At 48.8% G+C, this 11459-nt stretch overlaps 1 protein-coding gene across 4 annotated transcripts in view; it reads left to right on the top strand.

Moving 5' to 3' along the window:
- Positions 1-2680: 2680 nt before the first annotated feature.
- The window catches only part of TMTC4 (transmembrane O-mannosyltransferase targeting cadherins 4), a 61910-nt gene continuing 53131 nt past the window's right edge, over positions 2681-11459 (top strand). For 3 of the 4 annotated variants that reach the window (XR_009559778.1, XR_009559779.1, XM_030856806.2), the window contains exons 1-3: positions 2726-2838; positions 3726-4054; positions 8193-8408. Coding sequence is in view for 2 of the 4 variants with exons in the window: in XM_030856806.2 (XP_030712666.2) it covers positions 3989-4054; positions 8193-8408 (282 nt within the window). In the remaining 2 variants the exon portion in view is untranslated. Of the gene's footprint in view, positions 2839-3725; positions 4055-8192; positions 8409-11459 lie in introns of all 4 variants that reach the window. The other variant, XM_030856810.2, reaches the window with a different exon arrangement.

Genomic DNA, 11459 nt, shown 5'->3' with positions numbered 1-11459 from the left:
GCAAAGAGGACAGAGACAAGCAATCCTACTAAGTGTCTGGGAAGCAGAGAGCTGAAGCTATTTGGCAATTTGTATTGATCGCTACTACATTACCTGTTCATACTCACTTATTACCAATTCCTCAGGTAAGCCCTGTACACCAGGGCAAACAGACACTTATAGTTCTACACATGTATCACACATTTTCATATCTCTGTAATTTGTTTTAGTCTAAACATTTGTTTAGGATGCCCTTGGAATTTATCTGACTCATTGATAACTATTAATCTTTCAAGAACCAGCATAGGTATCAGCTCCTTTGAGAAATATCCCTTAACTTAGAGTTTCTCAAAGTATCTGTGGTGGAGACTTAGGTTTTTATTTCCAGTCCATCATGAACCAATACTTTTTAAAAATACGGTAAAAATAAATAACAAGAAAATAAAAGTTAAGCAAAGACACAGAAAATACAAGCCCAAATTTGTTATTAATAAATCCTGCAGGCATTCTCAAATTATTACAAAGTTTCTGATGACTCACGATGTCTATGCTTATCTCACAACTGACTGCTGACCAGTGACAAACAGTTCATGGATCGTGATGGGCCCAGGAACTGTGTTTCTGAGTGACACTGCTCTAACACATGGCCTGTTTTCTTCCTTTCTCCAACCCTACCCACGGGGCCTCACAACTCCTTAAGCATACTTCTGTCAGACCCTCATTAAACTTGATTACAAATTAAACCCATTAAACTAAAATCTTAAACCCATTAAATTAAAATCTTTTCATGTCAGCACTAAGCGCAGTAGTGTGTTAGTAAATTAAGTTTAAATTTAATCTGCATTATTATTTCCTCCATCACTTTCTTTAGTCTAGCAAAAAAGACAGTCAGCAAAACACCAAATCAAGCTCCGATTTGCATTGCCAATTTCCACGGTGTAAATACTCCCACAGTGGCCAACTGCAATCTACCAATGTGACATCACTGAATGTGGGTTACGAAGACACACACAGTAGCACAGCACTGAATGTAGCAGTGGAAATGGAAAGAAGTGTTCGTGTTTGACAGACATGTAGCAAGTAGAATCTTGGTGACTTGTTAACATGCCAACGGTGAATGCAGAATTGGGGAACTACTGGACCCATCACTATGACAGGGAGACCTGAAGAGGAGCAAGCAGTGAGAGCACACTCCCATTTTGCATGTGCTGCATGCAAGATTCTTGTGACAACCAAGCGGAGAAGCTGAATAGGAAGCTAGATACTTGGGTTGGGTTTGGAGCTCAGAGAAGTCAGGATACGAATTGCAAATTTGGAATATATTCATTGAAATGTCGGTGGTGTGTTAAATCATGCAGGGAAAAGCTGTGGCTTGTGAGGAAAGGGCCAAGACCTTTAAAATATGTCATTTGGAGGTTATCAAGAAGCAGATAAGCAAGCCAAGGAGACTGGGGAAAAACAGGATGCAGAGTACCGCTGTCACCAAAAGTGTTCCAAGGAGGAAGAATGAACTTTGCTAAGAGATCAGGTAAAATGAAGTAGGAGAGTGTCCTTTGTATTTAGTGATTGGGGGTGTTATTGGAGACTATAGCCAAGGCAGTTTCAGTGGAATGTGGAAAGCAAGTGAATGAGAGTTGGGAAGCTAGAAAAGTGTGGGCAACCTTTCAACAACTTCAGCTATGGAGAATAGAAGCAAGGCAGGGAGGCAGCTGGAAGGGTACGTGGAGGAGAGAGGAAGGCTTGGGGCTGATAAATGCTGATGATGCAGATCTAAGTCGAAAGGGAGATACTGAGCTTAGATCGGATTCTGTGATACTGGGGGAAAAGGCGGGATGGGGGGAGGGTTCAGAATCCGTGATTTTAGGAGTAGCTTTGCAGGTTTGGCGGTGGAAAGTGGGGAAAGTTTCTCTTTTTCTTAAAGCAGGAGACAGTAATATACTAAGAATGGGGGTTATGAAATGCGCAGAGTGGCATTGCAGTTGGGAGTGGAAGTTTAGGTCACAATGACTTGGTGAATGGTCGATGGATGGATGGCGGATCTGGCCAGGTGAAGGGCCAGAGCAGGGTTTGTGGGTCAGCAGGAGAATAAAGACCAGGGCCGTGGAACAGGATCTGCTAAAAACAAAAGCCCGGGCAGCAGGACCCTGCATGGAAGAACGCAGTTTCAGTTCTTTCCTGAGGCAGAAAGTGGAGACACACACTTGAAACAACCCCTCCCAGACAGGAAGAAGTCTAGAGTTCTGGTCGCTCCGACCCAGCTCCTTTTCCTGCAGGGACCCTCCAGTACCTCCGCCGAGCGCCACCGACAGCGCGAGGACCGCGAGACAGGTCAGGAATAGGCTCCTGCGCGGCGGACAGCAGGAGGGAGAGAGATATGCCCGCGGCGTCCCGCTCAGGACAGCTCCCGCAGCCAGCCTCCCGGGTCCAGGCTGGGGCCGCCCCTTCCCGCCCCGACCCCGCCCAGGTTCCGCGCCCAGAACTCCGCTTCCTCCTCGGCCACCGAGTCAGTCTATCCCTGCGACTCCTCCACCGCGACTAGGGCCCTCTGGCATGACGTCACAGGCGCGCCCACCAATGAGCTGAAGAGGGACCGGCGGCAGCGTGAAAGTGACGGCAGGATCAGCCAATGGCCGCGAGGAGGGGGAGGGCCGAGGCGGGAGTGTGAGAGTGATCGCCAGTACGCGTAGGGAGTTGAGGACTGTGCGGGAGGCGCGGGGCGCCGGGGGAGGGGCGGGGGGCGGAGAGCGGGGGAGCGGCGCGGGAGGCCCCTCCCCCTGCCCGGCTGCGGGCTGGTACCGAGAGCCACCGGACTTTCAGCGCCCAGGAGGGATATGTGGCCGCCGCTCGGGCTCCTTGCAGGTAACGGGCGGGGCGGCCCCTGCAGGGCCGAGCGCTGCCGAGCGCCGCGGGGCGAGCGGAGTTGGGTGCGGAGCGGACGCGGGGTCCTTCCTCACTGCCGCCGCGCCCCGAGCCCCGCGGTCCGGCCCGGGCCGGGCGGCGGCGCTGCTGGAGGAGTTGGCTCCGGGACCCGGGCTGTGGCCGGGGCCGGGGTCACCGGGGTTGCGGGCCCCGTCGCCATGCGCCCGGTGTGAGCAGCACGCGGGACAAAGGGCGCGGCGTGGAGGGTGTATGCTCCGCCTGCCCGCGCCCCTGCGCTCTCATCTCCGCCCCTGTTCGCTCCAGCAGCGTGGCGCTCCGTCGACTCCGGGTGCACGGGCGCCTTTGGCGTGTCCCCGGAGCGGCCGCGGGGCCCCGCGCCACCCCGCGCCTGGCCGCCAGCTGGCCGCAGTGCGGGCGGTGGCTGGGCGCAGGCGGGCCGCTCGGCCTCCTGCTCTGGGTTAAAGGCGGCTCCCCTGCAGCGCCGCGAGTGCCAGCCACTCGGCGCTGGCTGCCGGGCAGAGCGGCGTGCTCTGGGTCGGGACGCCCGGGACCACCGAGCTGCCACTTCTCTGCCCGGGCTTGGAGTTTGGGGAAGCAGAGCAGGTGGCGCAACCGCCGTCTCACCTCCAGCGAGCTCCGCGGGGCTTCTGGTCTTGTTGATGTTGTGACTGTAGGCTGTGTGTGTGTTTTCTTCTTTTTTTAACCACACACAAAAGAAAGGAGGAGTTAGAGGAAAGATCTAGCCAGAGCACTGTGAATCGTCCCACACTGCTTTCTCTCAGAGAGAGATGGATGGGGAGAATTTCTTGAGAAACAATTAACAGTGAGGACTGACTGGATCCCCTCCCTGTCCCCTCTTCCCGCAGTCCCGACCGTGCCTGGCGCGCCCCAGATGGAGGTGGGGTAAAGTGACACCGGCCGACTTAGATGGGAAAATGGCTACAAGCTAGCAAGCTGGAAACTTTGTGGGACAGTGGAACTGTGAATGTCGAACCTCCGCAGTCATTCTTGGCTATTGGCAGGCATGGCCCTCATGTGTTACTGAATTAAGAAACTGGGAAGGCAAGCACAAGAGGAAGATACCTCGAGTAGCATTGTGTTCAGCGCTGCGTGGTGGAGAGCGGTAGAGATGATTGTCTCCCGTGCCTTGGGGGCCCCAAGAAAGGAGCAGTCAACTCAGGTCTCCACATTCTGGGTCAGAAACGACTGTGTTCTTTATTCTGATTTCCAGAGGCACTGTCTCATCTCAGCCTGGCAGAGGGCAGCTGGCATGTGGATGGATTGTTACTGATGAGGTAGAAAGGCTAGCCTGATGCGAGAAGGCCCTTCCGTGTAGGGGGAAGAATATTCTTTAGTAGGTGGTTGCTGCTGAGTTTTCCGTGGATCACTTAGGTTTGATCTGCCAGTCCAGGCTGCTGTGTCAGCTGTCAGCAGGTCCCCAGGGTTTGCAGCTCAGTGACTGATGTTTGCTTTTGAGGGGTGGTGTGGGATCCCTGTTCGAGGTCTTTTTGACCTTTTCATTGATGATAGGTTAATTTGTTTTAACCCCCTGAAAATAGAGGCTTGATATAAGGAGTTGGAGAAATTGAGAATAAAGAGACTTCTGCTTCGTTCCAAATCCAACTACTCATAGGCGCCAGTCAATTCTCAACACAGCGGGAGATCGGCACAGGAGTCAGATAGGAATCGGAACACTAGCATTGTCACTGGTAAAACTGGCTGGAGCTCTGCTTGGGCTGAGCCTGAGGCCACTGTGTTGCTCCATTATTCTCAGTCCGTAAGGCAAACTTACTATCCAGCCATGGCCCAGGAGCCCGGGCTCCCAGGCAGGACATCCCCTGGAGAAGAGGAAAGGGGCCATGCCTCCCAGGGCCCATCAAGAGAGAAACAGAACTGTGTGCCTTCCTGGTTCATGGCCTGGATACAAAAAAGGTGGCGGGGACCCGTCTCCCTCCATGTACCACCTCATGCCGGCAGGGCTTCTTTTATCTGAGCACCAAGCCTGGCTGGGAACATTGCAGAAAAAAGTCCATCTACTGTTGGAGGAAGAGGATCAGGGTGTACAGCCGTGCACTTTATGCAGGACATACAGATGCCTGGCCAGGGAAGCAGTGCACCGGGTCTGCCCAAAAGAAGGGTGCCCTTTTCTCAATTGCATCAGGTCACCTGATGGGCTACTGCTGGCCTTGGTTGGTTAGCGCATCTTCAGGAATGGCAACACTGGTGATCCCAAGACAGGAGGTCAGGGGCTGGTCACTTGGTACTAATCTCTCCAAAATGATTACAGTCATGGGAGCTAATTGTTTCCATATATGGTCTTATTTAATCCTTAGCACAACCTGCTGGAGTCAGTAGTGATACCCTATTGTGCTGTTGAGGAATGGATCCTCAGAAGGACTAGGTAGCTCAGGGTCATGCCGGTAGCCAGTCCAAATCTGTGTGCCTCCAGAGCCTGTGCTCTTAACCACTGGGCCGGACCGAGGTTCCTAACACACTGTACCTGTATCGCATTTGCTAATCCACAATATTTTCGGAACTATCCTCTGATACCCATTAACAATCACGCCTGAAGTGGAAAGGGCATTTGTGAGTGTTCTCTGGGGCAGCAGAGATGTGAGAATCTTGGCGACCAGGGGAGGGACTCAGCAATGAGGAGGGAAGAGCCAGCCAGGACGGGGACGGGACCGATGCTAGGCTTCCCGATGTCCCTGCCAGAGAAGAGGGGGAGCTCATTCTGAGATTGCCTCACCCATCCTGTTGACTCCCCCAGGAGTCCAGGCCTGGCCCCCTGGGCACCCCAGATGTTCGGGTCTGTAGTCTGCCTTCCGTCCGAGTACCAAAGCGATTGGTATGTGTTACGAACAATCTGAGATGAAAAGGGAAGCTCAGCAACTAATTTAGGAGCACAGATTATTTCCTGACCCAGTATTCTTCCTGGAGGGCCATTTGAACCTCACAGAACCGCTTGTGAAACACTTCAAATATTTGGGCCTGAAGCAGATAACATCAAGACCAATTATGGGACCGCTTGTCAGCTCACAGCTCTATTTTGCATTTAAAATTGATAAAGAGTATTTGCTTTCCTTCACATTCACTTTGTAAATCAAAGAACCCTTTTATTCCCTCCATGTTAAGTCAGGGTAACTTCCTAGCTATTCAGTCCTTTACACTTATTTATTTCATTTTTAGTAGCAGGGGTAATTTCTTTAGCTGAAATGTACACACAGTGGTTGGGGCCTGCATGGTGACCTCTGTGGTGTTTGCAACTGTGATTTGGATTTGACCAGTGGTTTATCCTTTCAGTGAAAAAGAAAAAGAAAAAAAAAAGCAGCAGATAGTGGCTGGAATATTCCCTCCCCCACCCCCTGCACTTGCTGAGAGCATGAGTTACATCAGGTGGAGAAGCTCTAGGGCCCAGTGCTGAGAGAGTTGCAGAGCCTTTCATTTCCAGATTGTCAACTTGAACCGCTTTCCAGCACCTGTGACCTTGGATGGCCTCTTGGGCTGACTTCTTATTGATTCCATAATCTGGGGTATTTCCTTGGAGACCTGGAAACAAATACAGTTGACCCTTGAACCACACGGTGTTGAACTGCGCAGGTGCACTTATATGCAGATTATTTTCCGTAGCAAAGACTACAGTACTAAAACAAAACAGAACTGCAGGAGGCATGGGTTCGATCCCTGGTCTGGGAACTAAGATCCTGCATGCCCCATTTTTTAGCGAGGCTAAAAAATAAAAAAAGACTACATTACTACAAGATCTGTGGTTAATTGAGTCCCCGGATGGGGAGGCACCACAGATACGAACTTATAATAAGTTATACATAGATTTTCAACTGCGAGGAGGGTCAGTGCCCCTAACGCCTGAGTTGTTCAAGGGTCCGCTGTACATCTAAACTGCCTCTCCAATCAAGGGGCCTGGGGTTTTCTTCCAACTCAGCATGAAGGAGTGGGGCCCTGCTCCCTTACTGGGGAAGACGAGAGCCTCAGTACTAGTACACCAAATCCTCCAGGGGATTCTCAAAAGAGAATAATTCTGTGCCTGTGTTTTCTCCCTCTTTGAAGAAAGTACTAGTAATAACAGGCAACCTTCCCTCGGCGTTCATTAAACCCAGGCCGTGTTTCTAAGCACTTTAGGTGGGTGTGTTGCTTAACCTTCATGACGACCATGTAAGGTGGGCCCAGTTATCATCCCCATTTTAGAGGTGAGGAAACTGAGGCCCAGAGAGGTGAAGTAACTTGGCCAAAGTTACACAGGATTGGAACCTCTAAGCAGTTTGACCCAGACGTGATCCTGGTAGAACCAAAGGAAGTGCCTATTGAGGGTGTGGGGAATGGGGACAGATGCAGTGTGATTGGAGAGGAGGGGGAGTTTGATATTTGTTTGGGCAAATTCCAAGTCAGGAAGCTCTGAGGCAACTCTCACTGCTGGAAAGTTCTTTTGGTTTGCAAAGTACACAAGAAGTGGACTCCTAAGGATAGGTGGCACACACAGGGCCACAGAACTAAGAAATGGCAAGACTGAGAAATGAAATGTCTGGCTTTAACGTTTGCCCCTTTGAAAGAAAAGTTAAAAGACGTGTCTGTTTTTAACTTGACTCCTTCACCAATATTGGAGGTCGTGTCCTCACCTGGAATAGCTCCCAGTGTTCTCCTTTAGGGTACAGTTCCTCCTTCTGGAATGATGCTGTCCCCAGCCTGTCAGTCTGCAGTGTGCCCTCCTTCCTCTGTCTGTCCCCTGTGTGGGAACCACGGTCATGTGCCCTGCGACCTCACCTCTATTAAACTCTTTCCCAGATTTTCATTTAACTGGCAGGAGTGTCTGTGTTCTGCAGATAGACTGTAAGCTCTTTCAGAATCAGGACCATGCTTCACGCACACACACGAACACACACAATGTGCTAAGACCCAACAATGAATATTTATTGATTTTTCTTGGTTGGAAGAAGCAAGATGGTAACTGGTTTTTTTTTCAACTTTGTAAACTGGTTCAAGGACTATAAAAATGATTTGCCTTATGGGGCTGATAAACATAGGATTCCCTTAAATCAATGTTTCTCAAGGATAATCCAGCATCAGAAGCCCAAGGACTTCCGACTTGGTAGGTTGTATTTGGGCCCAGGAGAATCTACATGTGTCCCACGTGATTTTTCTGTCCACTCGAGTTTTGAAACCACGATATAAAGCTGTTAGTGATCACATCCTATAAACTCACAGCATAAATGAATAAGAGTGTCTAGCTCTTTTTCACTTGAGGTAAACATGTCTACTGTATAAACATTCCTAACAAGGCAATGATCAATATTTATGTCGTGTCGCTTTTCTTGCAGGTTTCTAGCCAGCATAATGCTGGAGCAAGAGGCCGGCGGCCCGCAGTTTTCAGGATGGCCGAGTGGGATGCCGATTTGGATCACATCATTCCGTCTTCCATTCTTCCTCCTCTCTGGGCTAAGTTACTTGTGGGATTTGTTTCCCTCGTGTGTTTCGCACGTAGCTACGATGGAGACTTTGTCTTTGACGACTCTGAAGCAATTGTTAACAATAAGGTCCGTATCTTAATGTCTCTTCGGTAAACTGACATTAACCACTTGCCTACGTCCCAGTGATGCTCTGCGTCGGTGTTGAATTAGTCTCTACTGAACTTCGGCTGAGCCTTTGCCTGGGCCCCCATCGTGCTCTGGATTTCCCATTTCTTTTAGAGAGCATCTCCTTGATTTAGGGCCCCTTTTATCACTGGCAGCAGGGTCTCCAAGCCCTGCCTAACCTCAAGCTTTACCCTGGCTGTGTGCCCTACATGAGGCCCCAGTCCACGCACGTATCAGAGAGACCATTACTCTAAGATGACAAGGCCAGGGTTTTGCGGGGCATTGCAGACTATTTCAGGTTTTGTGACAGATTTCCAGAACTCTAGGCCAGAACAGTTTCCCCTCACACACACACACACACACACACACACAAATCATGCGTTTTTCCCCTGCCGAACGATGGTGCATCCTCAGCAGCAGGTAGGGAGCTGGCTTCTTTGTCCTTCGCCGAGAGCATCAGGACAGCCTGCTGACAGCTGCGGAGGACCAGGATTTTGCTGCCCGCAGAAGCTGCAGTTCCTGCTCATTTCATGTTCGGAGACCCAGGTTTGCTGAGTTTGCAAAATCCCAGCCAGTTTTGCTCACCAGTAGGCACGGGGAAAATGATATTCTCCTTCACTCGCTGACTAGAGGTAGGGAAGAAGAAATAGGTTTGTGCGCAGGGAAGAAAAAAGGTTTCAGCAAGCTAAAAGAAAATCAGAGCAAGAAACTTGGAGGCAGGGAGAGCCCAGAGGAGAAAGTACGTGGAAACAGCACAGGTTAGAGCCTCTGTGACAGTCTCACCGCTCAGCACATACTCTGTGTGCGCCTTAATGGGAGAAGAGAACTTGAAGGAGTTTACTAATCTCTTTCTCTAGTAGGTGAAATTGTAGCATCTCTTTGTAACACTGCCCTTAAAGGCTCCTAAAAGTTTGAAGTCGTGGATTTCCCGAATTCGGAAAGAGTCGTTTTCATATTGAAAGTATTGAGAAAAATTCTCTATGTAACAAACAGGTATTCTGTGGGCCGGGGAAGAGAGGGTGAGGGGTAAGGAGATGACTGTTTTGCAGATATTTTATTTGTAACGTACTCTAAATGATTTTCTGATTTTCTGGATTTCGACAGCAAACTCCAGCCTTGTTGATGTTTATTTTGAATCCAAGTTCTTCACTTGTAATTTCCCTCAAATTCACCCAGCAGTTTACTGCAGATGTTTCTGTTTCAGTTCTTTTTGAAACAGTGCTTAAAACAAAAAGAAGTGTGTAGCTGTAAGCAACTATGTCACATGGGTGGCTTAATAGCTATTAGAATTGCTTTTCTAACAGGCATATGAGGCTATGCCTTTATTTTTAAAATTCCATTTGTTGAGAGTTTCTTGACTCTTCCACTCTAATAAAGTAGAGGATATATAAAGTGTTAACTCAGGACCCATGTTGAAGAACTTTGGTGAGCGAGGCAGGGGAGACAGGAGCTATGTCGTACATCAGATGCCCAGGTATGAGGTTGTAATTCTCTTTCCTTCCTGTGAGGAAAGGCAGATGAAGCCATTTTGTGGCCCTACCGCACATTGTCTTGGCAGTGTTTTCTAGAGCATCACACTGTGCCCCTTTGTTAACTTGCTAGCCCCCTTTTTTGCCTTTCCTGTTTAATGAAAGGCCCTCCTCTGTTCATTGGCACCATGCCTACAGTAATGTGAAACAGGCTGTTACTGGAATTTATTGGTGTTGAAGACTGTTTTCCAGATGCTTCCTTGTAGTGTTGAGTTGCCTTTTTTCATTGAGATGATGATTTTCTTTGAGACCGTGGAGTTAGCAAGAATTTCAGACATGACACATCTTTTCCATAAATCATTAGGAGGAAAAATTAACCTTTCTTCCTGTGGCGCGCCCTGCTATGTGTAGGCTACACCTAATCAAATATTTAGAGCTTTGCTGGTGTTCATTTTCTGCTCAAATGGAGGGAAAGATCTTCTGCTCAATTCCTTCACAACTGAGCAGGTACTTCTGGGACAATGCAAAAGTACATGGACTTCCAGCATGGTAATGGAGTAACCTAAGTTAGTGGGTGGATCCCACGACCTTCATGAAATATCAGATCAGCTCTTAGAGGGAGGTCCAGACACTCAAGGCCTCTGAAGCTGATACCCAATGGAAGTGAAATTCACCCTCAAAGTGGGTGTCAGGTGACCAGCTCACCTCTGCTGCCTGTCCCCAAGCTTTTCCCTTTGAGTCATTAAGCTCCTAAGTAACAAATACTCACTGAATGCCAGTGTGTGTTGGACACTGGTTGCTCTCTTGGGCTGCCCATGATGTGACACACTTCTTCCATTTGGGGCCTTCTCCATCTTCAAATACTTGTGAGCTGCAAAGACTGTCCAGTTTGGATGCAGACCCAGGCAAAGGCGCTCCTATCAGATACACCCACCCGTTGGAGCCAGGGGCTAGTCACACAGAGAAGAGGGGTCTGCGGGCAGCCAGGCAGCCTCAGCAAGATGTGCGGCGGTCTCATTTGTTGGTGCCCTTCGGGCTGCACAGCCCCAAACTAGGTTTTCCAGCCCACCTGGGAGTCGTTGGGCCTTGTGATCTTTTTTAAGGCGTTCCTTTTTTCACTTAAGTTAATCAGAGTTGTTTTGGTTACTGCAGTGAAGAATCTTGACTGCTACACCATGCAGTGCTTATTACATCATAATTTCTAGATCCTAAAACGTTCCTGTTTAATTGTGCTGTGAAGAAAAAATTAACAGTCAGTTTTGATACCTACTGCAAGTGCCTTTCTTCTTGTTAAACACAGTTTAAGTAATCTAGTTTCATATTTAAATGTAAAAAGAACAAAAGATTCATTTTAAAGTATCTGTAGTTCAGTACCAAGTTAAACTACCCTATACGGTAGGTATCATTTTAACATATTTAGTAATTTTTATCCTTAAAAATTAGATGGAAATTGTTTTTTCTGTAATTTTACTATCTGCTTAGCTCATGATCAAAAATGGGGAACTTTAAAATCTATATGCTTACTCTTATGTTTGAACTGGGA

Source organism: Globicephala melas, chromosome 18 (genome assembly GCF_963455315.2).
Source record: "Globicephala melas chromosome 18, mGloMel1.2, whole genome shotgun sequence".
In the NCBI taxonomy this organism is placed as follows: Eukaryota; Metazoa; Chordata; class Mammalia; order Artiodactyla; family Delphinidae; genus Globicephala; species Globicephala melas.
This window is presented reverse-complemented; position numbering and strand designations above follow the sequence as displayed.